Source organism: Echinococcus granulosus, assembly GCF_000524195.1.
Source record: "Echinococcus granulosus chromosome Unknown EG_S00024, whole genome shotgun sequence".
NCBI classification, from domain to species: Eukaryota; Metazoa; Platyhelminthes; class Cestoda; order Cyclophyllidea; family Taeniidae; genus Echinococcus; species Echinococcus granulosus.
In genome coordinates this window covers 159,436-186,957 of record NW_020170404.1, presented here as the reverse complement: position 1 = coordinate 186,957, position 27,522 = coordinate 159,436, and the positions used below count along the sequence as shown (strand labels likewise).

The window sequence follows — 27,522 nt, the reverse complement described above, 5'->3', positions numbered from 1 at the left end:
AGATCACCGAAAACAGACAAAAAAGTTCGACCACTTGATTTTACATTTATTCAATCGCAAGAATTTTAAACAGTCTGGCAAGGGTGCTGCGAAAGCCGTAATGGTGTGTCACTCTGACAATAAGTACTTACCTATGACACAACTATTTACTCCAGGTCTAAGTTAAAATATTATCCTTTCGTAACTGTACTTCAGTCGGGAATAAATTTATTTGCTTGTTATTTTTCCGTCTGTGGAAACCTCCATTATTACCATTCCCTTACTTTTACCTACTGAAACATCAATTAGTAAAGCAGAAAAATCTTTAATGAAACGATTTTTGAATTTTTGGGAAAAAAACGGGCATTCTTTGCAATAATGCGGATGGACATGATGTTGCAACTTCGCATGACATTGACTCAAAGCCACATATCACCTTACAACAATGCTTCACCTCGAAGAGACGATGCCCTGGAATTCGAGCAACCCACGAAACCGCGTCGGCGGGCTTCAGTCTGTGCGACGCACGCGTGCACGGGTGCGCACGTGTGGGCTCGACGTCACCTTGCAGCCACCTGATTGGCTGGAAGGCCGTGCCAGTAGAATATTACTAACACCCAGAGAGCGACCTCGTGCCAAATAACCGCGCCGTCAAATAGGCAGCACTGTTGAAGTCACCCGTGGAAATACTCCTTTCCTCCGCTTACCTTCAGTACGTTCAGCATTGTCACCTTTCCTCTCTACTACCTTTATCACCCCACCCTGTTTTTCTTGCTTTATGCGTTGCGATTTTTCCTAATTCTTCAAGTTATTTTTCCTCGAGATGACATAATTTTTTTAAACACACAAAATTCCCTTTATGTGGGAGGTATTCTAATTTGTTTTCAGTGGGCAAGATTTATATTACCCCTACCATGGATACAGAATAATTTATTTTATTGATGGTACATAATTAAGCATGTCGCTTACATTCCAAAATGGGTGATATCTGTGTGTGATACCACCTAAGTGATAATACCTGCTTTTAAAAATATTAAAACAATCGCCGAAAGCCTGCCAAGTCGAATGAGTGGTGGCCTAGAGCAAACTAGTAGTTTAGTAGAGCGGCGGATAACTTACAGACATGGTTGATTTTCTGCAAACTTTGATCGGCTTAATCCCACTCCATTTCCCATCACCGGTGTTTCACATTTAAATAAGTTGTGCTTTATTTCCCACGGTAAATATTAACGTTTTTGACGGACTAAGCTGTCGTTTTTAACTCTCATTAAAGGCACCAAGTGAGTTTGTCTTCCAATTTTTTTTGCTTGGTACAATCATATCTAAGTGACTTTTTTATCTTTATTGGTTTTTTGCTTTTCTAAACCAAAGCATTGTATTAATGACTTAAAATTTGAAAAATTTTAAAGAGTCACCATTTCTCGGTGTTGAATTTTGACTACCCACCGATTATAAGACGCAAGTTGGATAGGAGAATCTGGCCAATTCCTAGGATTTTTTGCAAAAGTAATTGGTGCCTGACAATGGATATGATTACCTATTACTTTTATTTTGGTACCTTTGCCAATTCACCTCCAAAAAAAGTCAAAGAGGCGAGCACAGATTAAAAATACAAATGGCCCTGAGATACAGTCCATCAACCCAATTAACTGCCTAACTATTGAAGATATCATATTTCTTGATAGACCGCTCACTAAATGCGTTGACAACTCCCTCACTACAATTATCGAAGTGATCCCACCGCGATGAACCAGGTATCCTGTTGCAACTTGGCCAGATTAAAGTTAAAAATCACCGTGTATCTACATTTGGACTTCACAATGCAGAAACCAATGACATTTTAAGGAGTGATGGATTTTGTACATTCAATTTGATTGGAGCTTTAGTTATTGTTCAAAAGAACTCCCCAAAATACCAAACAATCTCGTAGCCGGAACGTAAATCAACTCACTTCGAATTGGCGGGAAGTTTATTCGCTTGTATACACCACTTCAATTTATGCAAACAAAGTTGGATAGGAAAGATATTCTATATCTTGAGTTACATGCTTTCGGTATTTAATCTCTTCTGATAATAATTTTAAATGAGTTGTTTGAGCCTAGACTATACTTACAAAGAAAAAGATTGGAATCCTTGTCAATCACTTAAAGGAGTGAAAGCTTTTTGTCATTAATTCTCGCCGTTTTTGAAGACTCTGCTGGTCAAAGGCATTACTATTCAATCAAGATTAAACGAATAGTTGGAACTCCATTTCTCGTTCTCTTAATCCTGTCGTAAAGTCACGGCGTGTTTGTCTTTTTCGGCGAATTCATTCTTATTTTGAGCTAGAAGTTGCAGAAGTTATAAAACCCAAGTATTGACTTCCAGAGGATTCCGATGGACCAGAGTTATGCAATCACAGTGCCAAAACTGGCAGCGTGAATATATCTTCCATTATTCCCACGTCTCAAGTACGGACAGTAAATATCTTGTTTGTCCACATTGTTTCTGTTGACACCTTATAAGTAAGAAAAAGAAACAGTTAAATGACTTTTTTTGCAAGGTTGTCCTAACCGTAATACTGCGCGTAATTTTGCGCCACAGATGCGACTATTTCGATTACGACACGAAAAGTCACAAAAAGTCTACCGATGCTTTGCTTGCGATCACACACTGACACGAAACGACGAACTGTGAACGCATTTGCGCACACAACGAAGGTGCGAAGTAGACTCTCCCTCGACCTCCTTGTTCTCTTCTCATCCGCCTGCACACACAGTTTGCCTATGCCCAAAAGTAGTGAACAGTCCTCTACCAGGTTATTGTCCTCAGCTAGAGAAAAGTTAATTTGGCTCATGACTTCTTAATGACTCTCATCTTATCATCTAGAATGCGTCCACTTACAGGCCATCCTGTCAGCAAAAGGGACTCTGGAGGGGTGGTTGAGTACGCCAGACGTCTCTGCCGGTCCATCACATCACTTGAATACATATCTGCACACTGATCTTAAGGCTTATAAGATGTTTATTTAATTATTTAAGACAATAAGTGAACCTCTTCACTAATTTTTACGTGTATAATCCAATTAAACTTTAATTCTGACAAGATTATCCACTTCAAGACGCAGATCTACGCCTTCGGTGGAGAAGGCACGAACAAAGCCTAACTACAACCAAAAATTAGACAGACCTCCGGTAAACTCCCTCGATTATTGAGAGGCATAAATTTGGACTCATGAATAAACATAAAGGAGGAGCCCCCTCAACGGCGCTTTGATGAAGGCGGATACGATCACGGCGATAATTCATTATTAGTTAAAAGAGAGAGAGGCCTACTTAGATGGGTAGGCGCAAGGTTGGATCTTTACCGCCGTTATAAATGGTTGATTTAATTTAGTAAGGAAATTGCACTGAATTTTCGGAGTTGTGAGTGTCTTTCCAGAGGAATGGGTGTGCAAAATTGCCACGCGACGCAGATGCGCACTAGGCTGAATAAAAGGGTAGGTCCAAGAGGCGACGGATTTACACGCCTCTGTTCACCACCCCTCGCCTCCTGCTCCTCCTCCTTTTCCTTCTCCTCTTCTTCCTCCCACTTTTACATTTGCAATTTAATAGGGAACTGTAGCTGGAGGATTAATGACACCCGCTTGCCCCCCTTTCTCAGACTTGGACGATCACTACCATCAACTGCCATGATCACATCAAGTGGGAGGCGGTACAGTCAATGATTGACGGTAGTGCCCAAATGATGAAATGACACCAGACTCTAGGTTGTTTTCAAATAGCGTTATCAAGTCATGTGAGCCCGAAGCAACTCTTGACGTTTAGCTTTGCATTTCTGCATGTAGATCAAAATTACTTCAGTTAATAGATTGCAGTTGAAAAAGAGCCCCTTGAGCCCTCCGCGGTTGTACTTCCACTAAGTGGAGGGACCGGGTCATGCCAGTAGTCTTCACCCCTTAGCCCTAACGCATAAACAGGCTAACCCTTTAGTGAGAATTTTGTGATTCGGGGTCAATTTATAAGCCTCAAATTTCCACCCATATCCAAAAAGACTTGAAGAACCACAGAAAGACATTTTTCAGAGCGATTCAATTTGTGGTACTTAGGTCACTGAGACCAGAAATTGAGTTGCTTGACATTGAGATAATGTGCTTCGTCCTTTTGGGTCACAAACTGGCTCTCACAAGCCAAAAAATGCTTAATTATGCTTTGACCACAAAGAGGATGGTTAGAAAGGATCTTGCAGGTTTCTTTTTGTGATTATATTTGACAGTCTGTGCCTATTTTTGATAAGCATGCTAATGTAGCGTCCCAAGGCTTCCCTAAAGACGAAGAAAGACATAGTACTAGGGCAGAATGCGCATTGCGGACGCACAGAGGGGCTGGGAGCTGCTGACGTGGGCTGGAGGCCAGACCACCCGCCGGAGCCCCTTAAGTACCCACTTGGTGTCTAACCACTGTGAAGTTGGCTGCGCCAATTTGTCCAAAATTGTTAAAAATAGGTTTTGAGTTAGCCTTTCTAAGCTGTAAAAGGGATCTATTAAGGGTTTAAATTTGGTGACGATATTTGGAAATTGTTTTCAAATGGTTTAGCTGAGGTCTAGCGGGTTATCAGTAGAAATCCATCTCCCCGTGACCTCATTCTGCTGGCTTTCCACGAGTAGAAAGTTTACATATTCCTTTGCTTTCCCCAAGGATAGAAGTGTTTAAAAGTAAATTTTATCACATTCAATTCATGATGATGCCTTTTTTACAAATTGCCGAAAAATTCACCTACCTGTATTGGGATCTGGTGATGTTAAAGGTCTAGCATCCATTCACAGGAGGTAAGAAGGCCACATTCAAATCCAACGACAAAAACCTGCAAAATAAAGTTAATTATATCCCAATTACAGGAAAAGTTATGACAGGTATTTGAACTACTTTTCGTCTGTGTAGTAATTCAGTTTCAAACAGCGTCATCCACATTGCAAAAGGCAGCAGCTCATTCACAAAAAACGCGACAACTCGCTCTCACCCTAACGAATGACAAAATTCGCAAAGCAAAGGATCCACTTGAGTCATTTATTTATTTACTTATAAAATCATAGATAAATAGTTTATTGCTGATTTCACCTCAACAGAAATGGTGACTCAAATGGTGAATCAGTCAAATCACTTCAGGGGGAAACTCTGGCTTCCATCTCAATGCTTGGCTAAGTAGTGTGCAGCCAAAGCAAAAATTAAGCTAGTACTGGACTCATACATGCTTTACACGTCTTGCAAAGACAAGATTTGGGAATCCAGCTATCCATAAGGTGATTGACGATCCGCACGCAATGATTGGGGAGACTCTAGTACCATCACCGTCCCCACTTTGCATCTTGTAGGTGCAGAGAGAGAGCAAGGAAAAGGCAAACGCATTTACTGGAACCACCTATCCGTCCATGACAGCAGTGATTCAGGCCGTGAAGTCAGGCACCTCGGAAGACCTCGCGCGACTGGTCCATCGAGGTGAGGAGGTGAATAGGACCGACGTGAATGGCTTTACTGCCCTCCACTCAGCCTGCGAGCGTCGGAAACTCAACGAACTTAGCCTTCTCATCGAGTACAACGCTAATGTCAACCATCCAACAAAGGTAGGCGACTGTTATGCATAATTTGGAGTCCCTTCTCCCACTGGCTTGAGTCTCACCTGAAGACGTTATGAACGTGCGGCAAGCAAAAGTAGTACCTGAGATGGAGGAGACAGAAGGAAACTGGTCTTGTGAGTTGTCTGCTAGAGAAGGAAAGTTGGCACACTATAACTAGCTGGGGGAGAGGTATCGTTGTTATCCAACCCTACATTTCTCACAACTAATTAACAGGCCTTATTTATGAACTCACAAGGAACGTCATTGGAGGACACAGTGAGGATTCTGTAATGAATAAATTCTAGCAGGTCTTAAGTGATTGTGCCTCGAGTGTGCCAGAATACACAACTTTTACAGTATCAACAATACATGCAAGTGGAATACCTCTACTCCTTTGGTTTGTTCCTGCAGATGGAGCAAGCCTGTCCCCTCCACCTGGCAGCGAAAGCGGGCTTTGTGGAGGGAGTGATTCGACTGCTGCAGGGTTATGCCAATCTCGAGGCTGTGGATAAGAATGGTCTCACGCCTCTCCTTGTCGGCTGTCGTGAATCCAAAGCCGATGTGGTCAGCGTTCTCATTGAGGCCGGTGCAAATGTCAATCACATCTCCTTCGTAAGTGTTCAGTCCCATTAGCCTAATCTTTTCATTGTCTCCCTGTTAATGGTTGACTACTACTTCCCAAAACCTTATTACTGAGGGCGGTAGTGTTTTTTTCGTTGACCATCAATGAAATTGGATGTGGTTGGGAATGAGAGACACTCACCGCTTTTTAGAGCATTCCTCCCATGCGTAATAGAGCCTTGAATCAGTCATTTTTTTCGCATCTATCCGACGGGTGGTAGGAGCCTAATACCTCTTCCACGGGTTCACGAAAATCTCGACTTACAACTACGCAGGAGGGCATTTGAATTTATTTCGTGAGTATTAGACTCTAGGACTTGCCTATCACGCTTTAGTCAAGCTGAGCACCACTTACACTACTGAAATTAAAAGTGCATTTACATTCACGCAAAGAATAGCAAAAGCTTGCTTTGTTGTTTCAAACTTAGGCAATTCATACACGACGTGATTTGGTCTAATCATCTATTACAAAGTGATAAAGAGCATATGTCACATATTTGTGACACCAAACTGAAAAGTGGAAATCAGAATGTCGTGCATACAGGCCACGTTAAGTGAGGGTGTTGTAGGCATCACATCTTCTGATTTTCTTCCTCAGCGATGGAGGGGTGTTGATGCGGGTGTTCAATGCAAGTCATCATTGTACCATCAATACTTCAGTTTTTGTTCTTGCACACCCATGTAGCTATGGCGACACTTCTCCCACCAAAGAAAAAGTAAAAATATCGGAATACCGGACCATTAAATCATTTCCACTGAGTTCTCTTAAATCTGTACGCACGCGAACATTCCTTTTTGGGTACAGTCGAGCATCTTGGAATAAATTATTCTCAGGGTGAAACGGGAAAACCTGTGTGGCCTGTGCTTTAGCTTCAAGGTGCGCTGATTTCTGGAGTATCTAGAAGGGGAAAAATGATACACATGAAAGCAATACTTTATTCGACTTCCATGAGAGGAAAAGATTAACTTGTAGTGAGATTTTGAATGAGCCTGTTTCCCAGTGCTTTTAATGCAATTACGCCAGCGCATTCCACCGTCCTCGTAGGCAAATCCCCCGAGACCACAGGATGGGCTGTCGATGTGAGGCTCCTATACGATTACAACGGTTCTCATGATACAGAAAATGCAGTTAACGGAACAGGAGCAGATCCTTCAACTCCTTGCCTCAATTTTGCAAATGGCAAACAGAAATAAACTATTGAGGGCTAAGAGCATTCCAAATTGCACATTTAAACAACAGGACATTAAAATCCGTCTTGAAAGTAATTTTTTGCCTAGAGGGAGGTCGTAATGGTTGAGGTGAGACTGGAGTTGCCGGATAAGCGGTAGAATTCCCTGCAACCTTAATATGACTAACACACTTGTTACCATGCCCTCTGAGGGAAATTGACTGCCACAGAGCGAATACGACATTGTTCTCACGTGGCACAATCACCAACGCACTGTCAAACTGTTCCCAACTGAAAAAGGTGTAATTACTCCCGGACCAAGGACATCTACCCATTCACTCCATGCGCCTTAAACTCACTTAGCCCGATTCCATCAAAATTCTGAACAATCAGGTACCAGAAACTGGTAAAAGGAAGCGCGCTGTAGTTTTGTGGTGCCAGGCTTAAATAGAAAAATATCTTATTTCTTGCTGAGGAAATTCTAGATTGTGACGCAAAAGGCTCAACCTTTTCGAAGTTGTGGCGCCGCCTAGCAATTCGCTCAGACCTCCTAACTGCGTCGAAATAACACCCTCTCAGAAAATCACGAAGAACCTGTAATTCCCAATTTAAAAAAGGCAAGCTCCAATTAAAAACTTTGCTAAAGATGACCACTCCTCGATCCCGCCTTATTCTTCATGATTTCTGCATAAATCCCCTCGAATGTGGGTACTGGAGACCATTGCCGTTACGACTGGTTTATACAAAGGACTCAAGAGTACGAAAATGAAACAGTAAAACACATTATTGCAAAAGTTCATAAGGAACTTTTTAGGACAGTTTTTTATTATTGGGGAAATTTGTAGCCTGTGGATCAAATCAACTTACTAACTTTTATTAGAAAAGTTTTGGCCTTCTTAACTTAACTTGGTACTTATTATTCAAATGTTTATTGGTACCAGCAATTAGTTCGAGCATTGGACAATTTAGTACCGCTTTTTCAACCATACGAATGTATTTATTAACGCAGAAAATTGGCTTACTTGGTCGAAGTCAAGCCCTCCATTACCTTTTGAATTACTGTATGACGGGATTTCATTAAAACCTGCATTTCCCTTTAATCACATATATGCGCGGAGTAAAATCATCGACTTATTGCTCTACAATGTACTCAAATAGAAGATAATGAAATGAAATTATAAAGTGACTACAATATTAAGAGAAGGGCTTCACCTGTGATAATTCATTATCACTCTCGAATGCTGAAATGTGACAGAATTTGTCCCTAGAATCGATAGGTCGTTAAAACTTGGGGCCTCCGACCTAGCTCTTCCTCTTCTTTATGGGTGAACTATTTAATTTACGTTATTGATGGCCTTTTGATCTCACCTAGTCAGAGCCATAACCGATTCACTTGTCTTTTATGGTTCATTCAACACAACTTTTTCTCACAAACACACAGCGTATCTAATTAGATTTGTAACTTAAAATATGTAGTGCAATTAAACCCGCCCCCGTCCCACTGAAAGACCACACTTGCGGGATTTGGAGGCGAGGTGCTCAGCAAAACGACCACAGTTTGGCTTGGAATGATGGTCATGCTCAATCCAACTGGTAAATGCATTTTCAACCTAAAGAGAGATCGCCGGTGATACTTCTGTTTTCGGCGACATGAAAGCACTCGGCTTTAGACATGCGCATGACATGTCAATTTTGGCTTTTAATGTAAGTCTTGTAAACGCCATTAGGGCTGCACCTATCCGCGGTGTTTGAAGTCCTACTTTCCACTCATCTGCATTCGTCATAATAGACACGGGACCTGCTGTTTCATCCACCCTAGGTAATTAGATCAAATAGTGTGACAAAGAACCTAGTTGGGATCAAAGCAACAAAACTGGTGTAGCATGTTTTAACCCTAACTAACAGACCGGCTGATTTGTTTTTTCAGATGGCTACAAATAAATCCTGTAGTGGTAAAAGGGAATTGACATAAAGACAACTGGACATTGGGGGTGGGTTCTCTTCCTTAACCTCAGTCCCAACTGCACGAGTCCAAAAATAATTTTCGCTAAGCTTTTTTGAAGCAAAAAAAAACATTGCTAAGGATTTATTCTACTCATCACAGGATTGCTTGTGATTTTGGGGACGGGTCGACATCTAAATAGCGCACGTGTTACTGCGATCACTATAGGAATAAGTCGTTGTGGGATTTGTTAAACAAAATTTGGTTGATATGATGTATTGGTAAAGTTGAAACGTAAGTGTAGGGATTAGCAAAAAGCTCTATGATTTACTAGGGAATATTCTTCCCTGTATACACATCACCCATTCTTTGTTCAAAAGACTCTGAGAATGATTATTTTAATGTGAAAAAAAAGCATTTCAAATGAACCCGCATTTTGCTTATTTCTTCTGCCGCAAGACAATAAGAAACGTATTGCACACCAGGCGAGTTAACACCTGGGTATGGTTTTATAATGGTGCATTTTTAACCTAGAAATTTTAATAAAATAAGTGTTGAGATTGTAATGGGTGTGGTGTTTCTCTCCGTCACCTCAGCCGTCATACCTTTGAAACAAGTAGACGAGTTAGACCAGGACATCTTTTTTTTCTTAGTGGTGATAATAAATGGGTACAGGTATCCCGATTATGTGTTCAGAGTAAGTTTCCTCCCTGGGGGCCGATAGCTTTCGCTCAGTCACGAGGCCAGGTTTACTGATAAACCCATGATTTTAGCTTCTTGATCTAGAAGGATCTGTTTAGATATTTTTATGGTATCTACTTCGCTTCCATGGACATGATTCATTAAAGTGTTAGAATAGTCCACTTTCTTTGTACGGACTTAGTCAGGCAGATCCTCAGCTCACTTTGGTTTTGTGACCTCCCTCTTATTCAGCAGGCGTTATATTTGTGACAGACCACCACGCAAATTGCTGCATAGCAAGCAAGTTTCGCCCAGCATGGTAAAAGTGTCATTTCCAAATGCAATCCTTCACGGCATTAACTGGATTCCATTAAATTGAAATTAACTGAGTTCCATTTGTCACCAGGAAAATCCACGAAAACCAGATACTTCGTGCATTTGTACTAGTCTATGCATAACAAGGTTGCTGATGTATGTGTGCATGCGGAATTTCGCCCACGTAGGAGGGCTACACAGCGTTGTACTACGCCATCTCCAACGGAATGGATGCCTCGATAGACCTGCTGCTACGAGCTGGCGCGAGAGTCAACGCGGCGGGCAAGGGAGGCAAAACCGCCGCCCACTTCGCTGCGGAGATGGGCCGCTGCAACGCCCTTCGACGCATCGCTCTCGAGGGTGCCGATTTCAACATCCGCAATTGGGTAATTATACTTCCCCTCTGACCTTTCCTCACTCTTTTCCCACTTTCTTTCCTTCCAAGCTTCTCTTTCCTCCACTATTTTAAACCGTAACTCATTTCTCACCTTACTCTCGTTAATTTTTACAGCTCAGTTTATTTTTTCAGCGCGGTTGCACTCCGCTGCACTACGCGGCTCTGCGAGGCAACGTGGAGAGCGCGGTTGTGTTGGTGGAGGGCAGGGCAGAGGTCGACCTCGAGGACTACAACGGCGCCACACCAATCATCAACGCCTGTCGAGCTAATCAATATGCCATGGTCACCTTCCTCCTTGAACAAAACGCCGATCCTAACAGACAGACTAAGGTTAGAGGCAGGTGCAGTCTTTGCTGGCATTTTCTGTCCTGTGTGAAGTGTAGGAAGTCTTATTGCAGCGGTGCAGAAGGGTTCGAAAGCCTCATTTTGGGAATTGTAACTGCCCTTAGACCCTTAATTCTACCTTACACCATTGAGAGTCATCATAAGATCATTCCTGGCTTAATATTGGTAGCTTTGCAGAAGCCGATATTGGACAGTCACAAAAGTTCAAGCGATTTTGATAACCCTCCTGTTGAGAGTCCACACAAATTTTAGTTTCAACTAGCATAATCTGGATTGCCGCCCTTTCAGAGAGGAGGCTGCTGACGTCACCATGGGTGCGGCGTCCGAGGTGCCTCCGGAGCCTCCTCGAAGTAATGGAAGCAGGAGGGAGCTTTGGCATTATGATTGGTTTTGGATGTATAATAATGGCTTAAATTGTACCAAACTTCCAGAGTAATTTGTGCGATCATTCTCAACCATTGGGTTCAGAGAACGTCAGCCGAATCGGAGCATGAGTGAATACCCACGACAGCTTGATTGACTTATAGGTATTTGTTCCCACCAGCCAGCAGATCAAACATTCTGTAAGGTAATCATAAAAGTGACTGCCGTCAATTCCCATATCCTTACAAATAACAAAATTTAAATGCACGAAAAAGACGGAGAAAAGAATACTTTGACAGTTCCCACAGAGGGAACATGGTCAAGCGCACTTAAAAACTCGCTGACGTCTTTGCCGTCGAAAAAAGAACATCTAAAGAATTGGCTTCCCGGAAGTTTTAAGCGCGATTTTAGAACTTAGCTTAAATATAATTAAATAGAACCCATTAATGAAGTGAGGTGTTTACTATTCGTATTAAATCTTGAAGAAATATAGGAATTCTCCATTTCCACGCATTAAAGGAATTGGGTAAACTGTAATATTCACCTTTAACGCTAAAAAAATTACAGCTAGCCATTTGCAATGTGTGAAAGCACACACACACATGGCTATTAAAACTCCGAGTGCCCTAAAACTTGGAAAGCAATAGTTTAACACGTTCGCTACCGACGTCACATATGTGTGACGCAATGCTTTTCTTACCCGATCCCTCATAATACAATGGATGAATCATTTAATTCAGGTGATTTGAAGTGGATTGGAAATCGAAAAGACTCAGCTGTTATGGCGATTTGGTTTCCTCTTAGATCCTCGTGGTGAAGGTCTTTATGTGATACCATGTGTTAAGTCAGTTCTGATGAAAGGTCGAGCAATTACCTTACCGGCTTTACCTTTGTAATTTGAAGTATTTTTGGTGAGTAAAGTCAGTAACTTTACAACTAAAACGGTGGTATTACTGCTTCAAGCCAGTCATCAATCCTCTCCTGCTTCGCCACACTGATGCAACCAGCTGGGCTCCCTTATTCGCGTCCTTGACCTTGGCAATGATGAGTGAGCTTTTTCTAGTAATAACGCATTAATAAGAACCATCTTTACAGGCTGCGAGGATATTGCTCGGGCAGAAGAGGCAGAACACTCCCTACTTTACGATCTTTCCCAAATTTCCCCTCCATCTTGGGATCCATAAATTGGTAATGGCAGCATTAAAATGCCGCTCCTCCTTCTCCTGTTAAAAGCGAAGAAAAAGTTCTCGAGAGGAATCAGTTTGATTGAATGTCAGCAACTCACATTCACACACACCGTCTCCTCAAGTCCGTAATTTCTTATCACTGAAGTACTTCTTTGAGGGATGAGTTTTTGAGGGTTTACATATGAAATCAAGTGACATTTTTCGGATATTTGTATTTTTACTTAGACGATGTGATGATTTGATGTCACTTGGTAGTTTTGTGCAGTCCAGTTGGTGTCTACAAGTTGCATCCTCGAAATTAGAGCAATTTTCTTTTGGTGGGTGAGGGGCTACCGGCGCCGCCGGAAGGCCATGCATCTGGGGGGAAGTACAATGGCCGTGCCCTTCAGCGTCAGGGTAACCAAAACAAAAAATCAAAAAAATAATTAGCGCATTAAGCGACCTCCCTTTCCTTTTGAGCTTCGTCCCTGGCTCTCTCCTTGATCAACCTCCCTCATCATACATTACAACGTAGCCGGTGCTGTCAGAAAAGCACTCTTGCACTCTTGTTTGGAGTGGTTACAGATTCTCCCATCCACGGCACATGCCCCTCTTTCCTCATGTCGGGGTTCAGCATTCAGAAATAGAAATCAGGTTAGTTGTCCTTTGGGATAAGATTCACTTTCCCTTTGCCACCAGTGTAGTCCGTTGACACTTCTTGATGGACTAAAGAACTATTGGCATGGCTCAGAGGCCAAAGTATTGCACTTCACCATCCAAAAACCCGCTAATAACAGGCTAGTTTGCTTGATTCCCTAACCTCATGACCATGTTATTACGTCCTTTTTCCTTGCTTACAAACAGCAAAACAAGCAATTGTTCGTTTTACCCAAAAACCTCGTCGTAGGTCACACCACTGGTAACGTGGAAGGATAGGACCAGTTCAATAAGCAAGACATCAAGGTGTTAAATCCATTCATTGGGGCAAAAGGAAAGATGAGAGATGAAGGAAGTAATTTCTTGGGGAAACTTGCCAATTATTGTCCTTTCCTTTTTTGGTCTTTACCTCTCAGAAATGCTTTAGCACGATCTTCATGCACACACCCACCAAAATCTGGCTGTCGGAATCCAAATTTGAACAAAAAATCGCCTACTTCTGACTCAGGAGATGCCACAAGGTGGTATTTTTTGTTTTAAAGTCCAATCAAGTCGCCTCCACACAAAATTTAAGCCATCACCCCTGTCACGAAGGCCCTGAAACGCCATCTCGAGGTGCACCACTTGTCACTCAAAGTCAGGTGGTATTATTTGCCCTGAAGCCACTGAAGTAAGCACGTCATCACGAACTGTCTAGCCACAATTTTTTATCATCTTGGCAGTTAATGTGTCACTTCCAGAGGTATTTACGGTGCCACAGGCTCCAAGTGTCACCTTAAAGCTACTTGGGGGTGAGACTATCTCCTTTCTACAGCATCCCTTGCATTTTGGCCACTCCAAAGACCTCAGCAGTGCCTTTAATCGTCATCTAATTCAAAGCGTAGTACATCCTGATGCGCACAGCCTATTCCAACGCTGTAGAGCGAGGCAATATCCATTTTGCTAGCATGAGAATGGTGCAAATAACTTTCTGTCTACAAGTTACATTCCTCCAACTCCCCCCCCCCCCCAATCCATTAGGTAACTTCTGATGAAAAGGGTCTAGATGATTAGTGGTGAGAAGTTCTAGCCAAGTCCACAGCCGACACACAGACATTCCAGATATCTTCACAGCGACATTGTTGAAGACAGCCACCCAGGTTTCCGTGTTTTCATACCGCTATAAAGCACCATCACTTTCCAACACCTGTCAACATGATCAGCAGTGCCTCGGGTTTGACGTGTGGCGGTATTACTTCGCAGTTTTAAAACCCGATACCAGAAACAATTCGAGTATGGATCTTGATTCAAAGCGCTGTGCAGTTTAAGACTGAGATTTTCATTAGTAGGAGTTTCCTCCTTCATTTTGAAGCTGAACATCTCCTTTTCCTGCATTCAACTATTGTGAAACTAAGGGATTTTTATTTTTGCGATGTACAACACATTTTTTACTCTACATTTGATGCCAAGGATGTCGAAAATTTCTTTTATTTTTTTAACAAAATGTTAGAACTCTTGTAAACGAGTCAAACTTTGCCGAGGATTGGTAGCATCGAAACGGTCCTAACTTTGAGGTCTTGAGACAGGCTACAAACTCATTTGCAAAGATTGTATTGATGAGCCTTTACTTTGTCCTCTGTCCTCTCTTTTCTCCTCCACAGCAAGGCGAAACGGCGCTCCTGATGGCAGTGCGACTGGGCTACCTGAGGTTGGTGCAACTCCTCCTCATTCATGGTGCCAATCCTCGCCTGGCCAACAACAATGGAACCACTCCGTTGCATATCGCTAGCAAACAAGGCAATGATGAAATATACAACCTCCTTGTCAGCTTTGGCGCCGATCGCTATGCTCGAGACTCGGTGAGTTTGCTTTCAGTTGAATGGAATATTCTCTAGTTGATAGCCCAGTCTTTCGCTAGGAGAAACTATTCCTCGTTGCTGTCAAGTTACGGCTTTCACTAGGAGATGTTGCAGATTGTCAGACGATGGGCATGATTTGAGAATTGAAGTGGAATGGGTCTCACCTGTCCATGTGGGTTGCCCCTCTCCTCTTTGAAGTTGTTTGTTTTCAGAAATGAGACATCCCCTCAAAGTGGACGTCGCATCGAGAAGACTTCCCTTCGAGAGGAATTATGGTTGCACCGGTAGATAAAAGATGATTGAAGAAGCTTTTTGTTGATTTATTTTAAAAATCACTTAGGATTATTTAGTTGCCTTATAGTTCCAACAGCATTCAAAGTAATGAAATGCTCAGAAACCATTGAATGGCTCTCGGTGGTGGTGGGGATTATTTAAATTAGCTCATTAAAATTCACTTTAATGCCTTCAAGTGTGTTTCTCAGCCTCGTTAAGCTGATGTTACATTCCACAACTTGGCGGAACAACTTAGGAGCGGCTCGGCATGGTTGGGGGACTGAATGAGTTGGGGATTTTCCACCTCACTCTTCCCGCTGAAAGATGTGGCACAATGTCAATAATTTGCCAAAATCTGAACTTACTGGAAACGACTTATTAAAGTGCTTAATTATTAATACCAAAATGTGAATTGCCAATTCTTTGATCTTTTCTGGTAGTTTAAAGACATACCTCTCTGTCACTTCCACAAAACATTTTTGAAGCGGTGGCAACTTGACAATATCGAATGAAGCATCATGGTGGTCATAAAGCGAGAACATCAGCCATCCAAACAATTTAATCAGCTCAGTTGGAAGACATGCTACTGTAGGTTCTTCCCCATTAAGTGGAAAATGGAGGATACTAGACGAAAACAGTTTAGTCCTTTGGAAATATTCGGGAATAGAAAATACAACTACATCAACAGATTTGGAAGTCGTATTAACAAGCAGAAAGAGTAGGCTAGACAGGAATGCAAAGAGCACAAAATAACAGGAGCGTAAATATTGATATAAAAGCATCAAGTGTGACGATTTCCATGGTACACTTATGTAATGAGAGGGCGACAGGAGCCAGCTTCGATTATCAAGCCCGTGATTGGATGGGCAAGGTTGGCCTGTGCTCAGAGTGCATTGAACGCGGTTCCATGATGAACGTAAACCGAGTTTGCTAGTTGGAATGTTGCGTACCAGCCACACTTTAATCTTCCCTTCTTTTCCATTTACGGTTCACATTGCGATCCGCAGCTTGGAGACACTCCACCCATAAGGCAACGTTTTATCTTGGTTCCACAATCAGAAACATCTCCAAACATTCGTCAGGCCTTCACGCTGCTTGAGCTTGTTAGCAAAGATCCAAATCTGCAGTTGGTAGTTGAAATAAACCTCGAAAAGCAGAACCTATGTGCTGACCGAATATCGCCCAGCTATTGGCTGAGAATCGTCAAGGTCGCTGCTCACGTACGCGGCTGCTCCGAGCCGATTGGCTGCACTACCACTTTGGTAGCAGAGAAATCCAGACTTCTCGAGGTCGAGGACAACAGTGCTAATCTAATTAACCTTTTAAGGTGAATCTTCTTAAAATACGGTGAACTAAAAGTTGCGGTAGCGTAACCTTAAAACCCCCAAATGAGTCGTAAATTTTGGAGAACAACTTGAAGTGTTAGATTGCTGCTTATGCATAACGTGTGCAAGGGAAAAAAACACAATAAATCATAAAACTGTCGGCAGTGGTCATATTAAGACGCGCGCGTGGAGTACGAACGAACACAAATGCGCGTTGGTGGTGCCCACGCTCCAGACGGCCAATCGAGACGCCCCGCACTAGCAAGAGCCCCGATATTTTAAGGGTAAGGCATCTGAGGGTTTCCTGATCGCTGACATGAGGATTAGCTATGGCCGGCACACACCTGACCATATTTGCCAATGCATCGATGTATTCAGATAGTTGGGTTCAAAGGATAGAGCTTCAATTTCTTACGCGGTCTAGCTTCTATCCGCCATAGTTTGTCCTCGTCGGGGTTCGACAGGCTCACTCAACCACACATGGACTAGATGGTGTAAATTTGCTATCAAAGACGAGATGGTTGTACCTTTTTTTGACGGAGAAAAGCTGGGAGGGGGATGTTGCTAAAGTACAACTGTCAAACTCTCAGGTGATGTTGGCCTAACTATCCATCAAACTTCCAACCATAGGTGGTCGTAAAATCAAAGTGCGTAAGAAGTGAAGAACAAAATTCATCCCAAAAGCACTTGGAATTAGGGTGTTAACAATCAGGCAATTATTTGGTTTAGGATCAAGATGTTACGTCTCTGTGAAGTATCGCGCCAGGGCGGTCGATGTCATGAGTGTTGAATTTAGTCGCCTGAAGTGTCTTTTCTTATCCAAAATCATCACTTAAAAACACCCACGTGAAAGCATATTTAAGTGAGATTGTATTAATTGCGTCAACGAAGGGTCCTAGAGTCGCCTATTTCAACCATAGCGCCGATTTACCCACGCCAGAGGGGAGAACTCTACGTCATATGCCATCAAATCCTCCGAATTGAGAGTAATCTTCAGTTGCAGCAAGTGAGATCCGCCTCCACCTCCGTTTTGGCAAGAATTTTCACTCCATGTGGTTACGTATGACTAGTTGACAGATGAAATTCCACCTGACAGGTATGACATTAGCTGAGAAACGAATTTTTAAATAAGAACCTATTAAACCTCAAGGTCAGGTCCTCTGTTTCTTCGCAAACTAACGAGATACCATCTTCCACCTTGATTATGTGCCGTGTATTCCTATCAGATGCAACGTTATGAGTTATGACCACTACTTTTGACAAGGGAAATGTCTAGGCAGGGAGGTATTCAAAGTATTGCTGTAATAAAGTTATATGAAGTTGTCAAATTCTGGAGGGTATTAATGTTATTTGAAACAGGTTGTTGCAGATAGCTAAAAAGCACAGTGCAGATGCATGAGAATGGAATGATTTGCTTGCTCAAATTAGCACTGATTCTGCTAGGCCCGAAAGTCTTAAGTAAATCAGAGCGGTTAATTTCAGTTGCGCATTTTAGCGAAACCAAACTCCTCGAGACTTAAACATGCTAGCCGGCCAGAATCGCTACTTCTCTCCATCGCCGCTGCTGAATCGTTCGCCCACACCGAGTTGTTTGTCACCACCGCAGCGCAGCTCCTCGCCACGTGGACAGGGGGAAGTGGCGGAGCGGATGCGCTACCTGCGTTCACAATCGACCTCGTCGCTGCGCAATCAGACCTCCCTAATTGCGTCTCTACGCGAAACTCGCTCCCGCGCCATGCAATCGCAACAGACTTACAACTTCAATCTATCTGCTCCGCGCGCCAACACCACTAGTCCCTTCAATGGCCGACCACGAGCTAGGAAACGTCCAAACGTCCTCGCGAGGTTTAACATCTCCAGTGAGGGCTCCAGCTCCAATTCTTCCCCTCCTCTTCTATCACAGCAAGTACCATCACAACCACAGGCGTCAAAATCGCCCTCACCGCAGATGAATGGAAGCCCAGGAGGGGAGAAATCTATAACAAGTGATCGGCCACCCATCGCCCCGAAGTACATCAAAGAGGTGAAATCAAAGTCGGGCGTTATTATGTGCTATGAGCCCGGATCCATCCGCGAGAGCTATCCCTATGTAGGTGATTTAAAAATCGACATCTCACATATCGCAACATTACGATTATTTGTTTGTACCTGTTTTTCTCTCAAGGAAAATCCCGATGCTCTACCAGCAGTTCAGAAGGGGGATGTGGAGAAGGCTACCGAAGCGCTAAGATGGGGAGCGAACGTAGAGGCACGTGACTGCCATGGCAACACACTTCTGTTGATTGCCGCGGAGGCGGGTAATTTGGAAATGGTTAAGCTACTTCTCAAGTACCAAGCTGATGTCGAAGCGAAGGATCTGGAGGTAAGCAGAGGTCTAAGCAGTGTTTTTAAGCTCATTTGCAAAAGTAACAAACCGGTGTGGGTGTTTTTGCTAGCTCCTCGACTCACCTCTACATCGAGCAGCGAGTGGTGGCTTTTACGAGATTGTGGCAGCTCTTCTTAGCCACGGTGCAGACCCGAACGCTCGAAACTACGACAAGGAAACGCCACTTCACAAGGCAATTCGTACAGACGGTGAGAAGTGTGTCAAACTGTTAATTGCCACGAAAGCCAACGTGAATGCGCAGGATGCAGTAAGCTGTTGAACTGGTGAAGCCTGGACACTGAATATCCTCTCTAACAGCGGTATTTACTGCTCTTTAGTTTGGTATTACACCTTTGGCTCTGGCTGCATCTAAGGGCAACCTGTACGCGCTCCAATTGCTGCTGCATTACGGAGCAGACCCGAGACTGAGGGACTATCGGGGAACGAGCCCACTTAAATGCGCCTTTGAGGCAAAGCGGTATGATATAATTTCTGCGTTATCGACCGCTGGAGCCGATGTAGAAGAGACATGCCTAGTAAGTCCGAGTGGAGTTAGTCAGTGCTCCTGTTTCATGGAGGATTTAGTTATAACCTAGGAAAGAGATTGACCATAAGTTAAAATTTTTTGCATCTCATAATGAAAATTAACAATGCCTACGGTTATGCCAAACTAAGGGCGATAATTCAACGACTAGTAAGCCAAGCATTTATGTGTAGCGTGGGCGCACAATGCTACACGAAGCAGCGGCCATGGGAGATGCAACGATGGTGCGAGTGCTGATTGAGGTGGGATTGCCGGTGAGCGCAACGGATGATCGGGGCAATACGCCACTTCATTTAGCTTGCAAACATGGCCAATATGATGCTGCTGAATTGCTCCTTGAGGCCTACGCTCCGCTGCATAAGAGAAATGAGGTAATTACAACCCATTCATTACTACCACCCCGCCATCATCAGTAATGAGCAATTCCTCTCCCAAAGGGTTATATGATGTAACTTTATAACCCCGGCATTATTGCATCTATGGTAGGGACTCATTTACTGATGCCACTAATGTAACGGGTGAGTGATCGCCGCACGGGTTACAGGCGCATAGTTGGAAGCCGAATCGCAAGACACCTACAAGGGTGCGGCTGCCACAGCCACTACCAACAACCTTGTCTCTTCCTTCTCTTCCCAAGCAATAAAACGCCCTCTTTTACCCTACTTTAGGCCGGAGAAACAGTACGTGATCTGGCCGAGAATTCGGGCAATGCTGCACTCACCGTGCTCCTCCAAGCGATGACCGAAACGGACGAAAGTGATGCATGAAATGCATGCCACGCAAACATACACACCAGCCCATCCTTTGTACATAAATGAACCGGCAATGAAGGCCGGAGGAGGGGTTGCTAAAACCGCCGTGAAGTTGGGAAAAAATAAAGATACTGTATAGTGCAAGGACTTTTTCATTGCATATAGGTCTAAAAAGCCCAGCTCAGTTCCAGCAATATTAAGTGGGCACCTTTCTACTTTACAAAACCCGAATCTTCTCAGAAAGTTGAGAAGGCTAGTCAACACGGTGAAAGAGATTACAAATTTCTCAAGCAAGTGAAAAGTGCGTCCCATAAAGCGACAACGATCCTACTCAGAGCATTTGGTGCAGCACGTTCCTCGCCTATCTTCTCCACTCTAACCCTTACACCCTTTGAATTAAGAGGTCGATTTGAGTAGAACCTGCTTAGTAGCTAGAGTTGACGAGAATCAGTACGGGTTCAGGGGATCGGGAAACTGAGCTCCTCCCTGCTCAGGAGAATACTGACCACCCCCTGTCACAAGGTTTGAGTTGCTTGCCAGAATCTCACCTAAAGAGGGTACACGCAAACAATATAAGTATTCCACTAGTCTTGTTCTCTTCATTTCTAGAAGCTGTGAATCAACCCTAGACTACCCTGAGGATGGAAGAACAAATAATACGGAAGGGATCAGGCCACTGACAAGGAACAAAGACCAGCCCATCCAACAGAAATACAATAGCGGAGATCCAAAGTGGCCCCTTCACCGGAACCCAGAGTTAAAAACCGACGAATCGCAACGTACCATTCGTCCACATAACATGTATTAGCTCCCTAAGTTTCCCCTGGAATCGTAATAACTGATGCCATCATTATAATTTACTACTAAGGTACAAAAGAGTTATGAGGTTGCTGGCACGACCAGAGTGTTATGTATTTTAGAATACTGAAATATACTACATTGCAAACCCACGTTGAGAAATCAACCAAAGTCCCACTTTCACTTGACACCATACATTAAGTTACTCTGCCCCGCTTTTAGCTAAAAAAGATATTTAAAGATTCATTCAAGGTGTAAATTCGTATTCAGTCTTTGTCATTTTTGTATCATCGTGAGTTTTAATAGTCCAAGATCATTTGCCCTCAAAGAGCATACAATTTTAAGTCACAATATATGATGGCGTGCTTAGGATTTTGTGTGATTTTGTCAAGCCTGTTCAGCCTGAGCTCTTCAGCACTCACCTGGAATGTAAATTATTAGGCTTATAGATGGTTTTTAGGTTGAAGTTGCAAAAAATCCCATGTGTGATAGTGAATGTCAAGAACGGTTCCCCAACTTGGTTTATGTGGCTTTCCGAAGCAAATTGTGTTCTATTCATTTTTTTGCGGCAGCTTCCGAGGTTCTAGGACCTCCTTCAGTCTTTGTTGCCAAAAGTTTGCAACCAAATGCGAAAGCTAGCATTAACTGGACGAGGTTACTTGATAATCACAAATATGAAGGCATTAGGGTTGAAAATTCTTCCGAATTTTATGGTCTAACTTATTTTTCGGTTAGTACCTTTTAAAGCCATAAATAGTCTGCGCCTTATTTGCTTATTATGGTTTTTTGTACTCAAAACTTTAGATCGTTGACTTTCGCGATCCAAATGGTCATGCTGACCTCTGGACCGCCAACAAAAGCAACAAGACTTTCCAAGAATATTATTTAACGCAATTGGAATACTCCCTTACTCGTGTTGATTTAAAACCAGATGAAAAACCGGGGTTGATTGAAATTATTTATCGGTCTGATCCCCGCCGTCGTCACAGACTCGTCCACGATGGTGGGCACATTGAAGTAAAAGTACGCACCTATGTTCACTATAATACGGTCTTTTAAAGTAACAGTGGTGTTTTTACCAAGAGCTTTGCAGGATTTTTGAATTTTTTAATTGGTTTGTCTTACAGGTGGCAGTTTCTGTCAGGGACATAGCAGCTCGGGGTCTCAGAGGTGGTCTCGCCTTTGAAAGCGAAATTTCATTCCACAAATTGACCATCCTCCATCCTGACTCAAAGCTCGGCGTTGGTGTTCTGCTATTTTCTAATCTTAGCCTCTCGCCCACCGGTGATTTCCTTGAGACTACTCATTTGGTACCATCATTGTCGCCCTCTAGTGAAAATGCACCAAAGAGGGTGTGTTGCTCATTCCTTTTGGTAGAACAATGAATTGGTCAGTCATCGATTTATATAACCTTAACCTTTAGCCCTAAAATCTACCATCTTTTTGTGCAATATGCACATGAAGCGTGTATTGGGTCTAAATAGCTCCTTTTGCCTTCAGCTAATTACTAAATAATAATATCAGGTGATCTAGAACGAAGTGAAACGGCAATCAATAAAGAATATGGAGGCTTATTGTGGCAAAAACCTTTTAAGGTGTATTTTTGTCATCCTGTGTCTACGATTATTCGTGATATTTTGTGGGTTTTAGATCTTATGAGGTGAACATTTTGACAGTGTCACTATTTTTTACGAAGTAAATTTCCGCTCCACCGATTAAGAAATGACATGTTAATCTTTTTGCTAAGAATCGATTCTGCCTTGAAAGTAGGCAGATTCTAATGAGGTGGGATTTGGCTCCTATGTGGTATCTACTGGGGCCTCAAAATAACAGGCAGTTAATAGTACGGGGTACAGCGAAAGGCTTGAATTGATTGACGCATGTCTATGCGCAAAGCATGATACCTATGAACAGTTGGAGACGCTTAACCAGTCCTCGCATGGAACAGCGAGTTGCCGCAAACCTCACGACCTCTTTGGCCGCCATTTATTATGGGGGTAATATTTAAGATCTGTGAATATGCCCCACAGGTGCTGTTGATTTTCTCTTTAGAATTCCTATTGCTTTGGTAATTTGGGTCAGTCTATTTATTCCTTCCTTTTATTTCCTCCTATGGGACGAGTTCTGTCACGGAGCCAATGCAGAGATACAGACTTCTCAAAAGATCCATGAGTTAAGTGTTTAGAGATGTGGAGATTCACATTATGAATGAGTGTTACGCTCCCCGGTGGTTGGAGAGAACCTCCTTTATGGTAGACTTCTAATCTTAAGATAATCCTGATCCCCTATTTAGATGGTTTAGTAAAATTTATCTTAAATCAGTTCTGGCGGTCGAAAGTAGATGCATCTCAAATTGTTTTCCCATCAACGTGGTTTGACATACGCTACCGTCTCATACATGAAGTGAGCAAGCTTGCTAATACTTATTATTTCCATACTAAGGAGACCCATTATCAGTTCATCATAGTATATACTCTGCTTGGTACACAGTTTTGATTGCGGTTTCTCAGGCTGGAGCATTAAAGCTGAGCGTTTGCCACGGTCCTAGAGTCGCGTCTCAACATGTTGGGGTGAACTGTTCCAAGAATGATTGTGCGAATGTGTAGTGCAGTTTGAGCAGGCTTTTACCTGTCCGGTGCAGGCGCCTTTTTGTTACATCTCGTCTGGCAGCCAACGTAGGCATGTCCAGTCTTGCCTGTTCCTGGTATGCGGAGGGGGCGTTTGTCTGTTCGAACTGGTTTTCTCTCCTAATGGGTATGTGTCTTAATGAGTCAGCAGTGGTCACTCCTTTTGACAAACTAATAAGGCACAGGATTTCGGGAGTTTTGCATTGCCTTTTTCATCCATTTATTCATGCAATATTGTCGATTCCTAATTTTCTTAATGTCCTATGATGAATCTTTGCAGTGTCATCAAGCAAGCCAAGCTAACATTAAGTCATCGTTCATTAGTCAATATTTGTCGATTCCCATAGGTTTTGAGTCCATATAAAAGGTGAGAAAATGGGTTCTTTTTCAAACTACCTTTTGGTTTCAAATTCATCATAATTGTCGACACATTTTGTGTTGTAACTCCCCGAGATTTCCCTGAAGACGAATGAAAACATAATACCGTGGCAGTGTATGTATTGTCAACCTACAGAAGGGCTTGGGGTCGCTGGCACAGGGTGGAGGTCTAAATAGTGCATTACCAGAGTCGAGAGTTAAACAAGATAACCTATTGTGTAGCCCCTCTCCTCTTTTGAGAGTCGCCCCAGGCGCTCCCCTTCGTCAACCTCCCGTGTCAGCCATCACAACGTAGTGAGTGCTGCAAGAAAAAAAGCACAAGTCAACAGCTGCTGTCATCATAATTCCATGCAAGTGAGAAGATACTTCGCCTTAAAGCCACTGATTCCTCTTGGCAATTCCGCTAAATCTAGAGTCTTGTCCTGTGTGGGAAGCGGATTCAGGGACGGGGGAATGCGCTGGCCATCTCGTCTGCGCATCGCTAGTCTTGGAAACACTGGCCTAAAGACAGGGTCAAATAACAAAGGACGGGATTTAACATAGTTCCGTGGGAGTGGAATTCCGCGACTATTCCTCCTTGTTGCTTTGTTCTCGCTTCAGTGCTGCCCAGCCATATCTACCTAAGCCCTATCCAGCTAGAAGAGAGGTAAATGAGCAGGGATTGCGTTTTCACCTCATTCACATCTTCGTACAGGTGCCGTAGACGGCTCCGTAACGAACTTTATCAGATAGTCTACGGCTGATGTCGCTTCATTTGTCGATAGCTTTCGTGTCGAGCACGAGAGTGGGGTAGCTACCGAAGGTGGACGTCAATTTCAGCCCTTTTATTGAACATCGACACCCATTCTCCCATCTGCAACATGTGCACTTCTTTTGTCGGGCTTAGGCTTATCACTTAGCCGTAAGAATCAGGACAGATGTTCCTTAGGATCGGGTCTGCTTTTAGATGCCACCGATGCACTACCCCACGACTTCCCTGAAGACGAAGGAAGACGTAATGCTAGGGGAGAAAATGCTTTGTCGACCTACAGAAGGGCTTGAGGGTCACCCGATTAAGGTACAAGAGCCAAGCCCCCAAGTTACCCCATTACCGAAACCAAGAGTTAAACAAACAATTGCCCTATTACAGGTACTGTAATCTGAGAAGTATTGCTCAAAAAACTATGAAGCGTAAGGACCCACAGATCAGGATCATCCGGCATTCGTTGGGCCTAATTACACCAAACCAATTCGTTTGTGTTAAAATTTGGTGTAATGAGTTACTGTAAACTGACGTAGAAGACACGTTATGTATTTGTGACACCGGGGTCAAATAAGAAAGTCGGGGCGCCGCACATTTGTGACCCTGGTGGTGAAAACGTTTGACCACTCACCAACAACGGATGTGCATATCGGCCATGTCCTCAGGTGAATGAAGCCTTTTCGATGATACTGAAATCCGTTCTGTTTCTTTTTGTTGAAAAAGAAACGACTCAATGGGAACGATTTTAAGCTATCTAATATGCCTTCACTTTGGATAACAGTTCCTCCTTCTCTTCGATTTCTAACGAATAACTAATGCTAAATTAAGTATGAAGAGGTTGTGGGAATCTCTAGTGATCTAATAAAACCAACTTCAAAAGTAGGAAGTGTGTGAGCCACGATTTTGAGTTAGCTAAGACATAATTAGCGGCTCTCCAGAATGGTCATAAAGAGCACAAGAATTGAATTTGTTCTAACTTTTTAACGATTTCCCTAGTTTATTTGGGCATATCCTCACAGAGATCACGTCGGGTACTCCTTTATGGTTTTTAGGATTGCGTTGTCACATTCAACATCTTGTAGGAATCGTTCTTTAATTCACTCAGCAACTAAATTTGTCTTGTCCCTGACAATTTCATTTGAATTATTTGGTCGGCAAAACACATTGTTCCCGTTCGAAAGAATAAAACGTGAACTCTCGCTCATACGGCAAAATTCGAAAAACTATTTCCGTTATTTATTGCCTCCTTCTCTACTCTCTCTTCCAGGTTTCTTACGTCCACCTGGAAAGTGAAAGCTTGAAGTCCGTATTTCCAGGGGCTGAAATAACCACATCCCTCGAGGCTTTAAGACAGCCCTCACTCACTCGCACTCCTGTCCTCTTTCGCCCGAGTCCTGTGGCTCACTTGAAGTCCGGGGAGGGGGGTAGCAAACCCATACTCGTGTTGGCGGGCCCGCGCTTACCCCTTGAAAAATCCAGTCAACGACGTCGACTGCATCACTCACTGGCCAAGGCACTCTACGGCGTGGACTACGAGCAGTCCTACCAGAAGACCCGCAGTGGTAAATGGAAGCACAAGCCTATCGGCATTCGCTTGCAGCACTTTGCGTTCTCAGTTCCTGGCCAACAGATGGCCGACCATGGGGCCTGGTGAGTACTTTCCTCATGGCACGTTGCATCTCACCCAAGTGTCACCTGATTATCGGGTTCGTCATCCGGCAAAATTTTTCCTTTTTATGAAATAACAGGTGTTATATTGAGGACTTTTGGTGCATATTCAAGTTCCCGTATTTTTAGAGGTGTTATTCTGTGGCATCCTTTCCAAGACGCATGTTTGTTCATTTTCCTGAAAATGAAGCTGATCTGAAGTGTTAAGAATGTCAAAATTATAGCCAAAACACAAGTTTGTTTGTAACTATGCGGATTTGTTTGAATAAACTGTTGAAATTTCATGTCTATAGACGCGAGATTTGGTTTGTCCTCCAGGTCGATGACTCTGACAGTGGACGTTGAGGAGAAGCCCGATCTCGCGACTGCGGCTCAGTCGAACCAAACAGCACAGGGGCTCTACTATTGGAGTCTCTTTTTAATTAACTGGATATCGTCGCTCCATGTGTAGTAAGGGTTCTGTACTGCAAAGCATGGTTAACCCACTTTTCCTATTTGATCTTGACGATCATCTCATACCCACATTTTCATCAATGTGCCTGTAATCCTCTTTCTCTATTTACTACACCTTTTCGTACTTAAAATTACTCAAATGAAAGTTGCTGCAGAGTATTTTATGTCTGCAAAGCTAATTTTATTATGGAGGAGGACAAGTTGAATTCAACTTTATATCTACAACTGCTGAATACGCGTCGACACAGATCTAACTCTCTATTGGGAACGCGTGAAGGGCGGAGTCTCAAAAGGTTAAAAGTAGTTATAAATAATTGGTGTAGGGTGTTAAACTTTAAGCTTCTACGCTGGATGGAGGTGCCGTTCAATGAATTTCTAAACCACCACTGGCGTGTGTGTAGCGTCCCGAGACTCCCTTAAGACGAAAGAAGACACAATACTTGGGCAGAATATATATATTCAGCACGGAGAAGGTGTCTGGGCTATTGGCATAGCCCAAAAGGCCAGCACACCCAGCGAGGCACGAGGGGG

At 43.1% G+C, this 27,522-nt stretch overlaps 3 protein-coding genes across 3 annotated transcripts; all 3 read left to right on the top strand. All coding sequences in view use genetic code 11, as the record gives it.

The window, feature by feature from the left end:
• Positions 1 to 5,085: 5,085 nt before the first annotated feature.
• On the top strand, positions 5,086 to 6,913 carry EGR_04056 (Ankyrin repeat and SOCS box protein; the record flags this gene model as incomplete). Its single annotated transcript, XM_024493305.1, has 4 exons — positions 5,086 to 5,100; positions 5,330 to 5,578; positions 5,930 to 6,184; positions 6,854 to 6,913. The coding sequence occupies 4 exons, from the start codon at positions 5,086 to 5,088 to the stop codon at positions 6,911 to 6,913; spliced, it is 579 nt and encodes a 192-aa protein (XP_024352219.1).
• A 3,614-nt stretch (positions 6,914 to 10,527) lies between these two features.
• On the top strand, positions 10,528 to 11,536 carry EGR_04055 (Ankyrin-1; the record flags this gene model as incomplete). Its single annotated transcript, XM_024493304.1, has 3 exons — positions 10,528 to 10,686; positions 10,830 to 11,027; positions 11,474 to 11,536. 3 exons carry the CDS (start codon positions 10,528 to 10,530, stop codon positions 11,534 to 11,536), a joined length of 420 nt encoding a protein of 139 aa, XP_024352218.1.
• A 3,287-nt stretch (positions 11,537 to 14,823) lies between these two features.
• Positions 14,824 to 26,989, top strand: EGR_04054 (Putative ankyrin repeat protein; the record flags this gene model as incomplete). The annotated part of the gene is made up of 13 exons (XM_024493303.1): positions 14,824 to 15,066; positions 16,347 to 16,641; positions 17,585 to 17,670; positions 18,160 to 18,753; positions 18,829 to 19,026; positions 19,100 to 19,297; positions 19,368 to 19,565; positions 19,747 to 19,944; positions 20,242 to 20,295; positions 21,928 to 22,146; positions 22,251 to 22,475; positions 26,138 to 26,520; positions 26,857 to 26,989. 13 exons carry the CDS (start codon positions 14,824 to 14,826, stop codon positions 26,987 to 26,989), a joined length of 3,024 nt encoding a protein of 1,007 aa, XP_024352217.1.
• Positions 26,990 to 27,522: the final 533 nt, after the last annotated feature.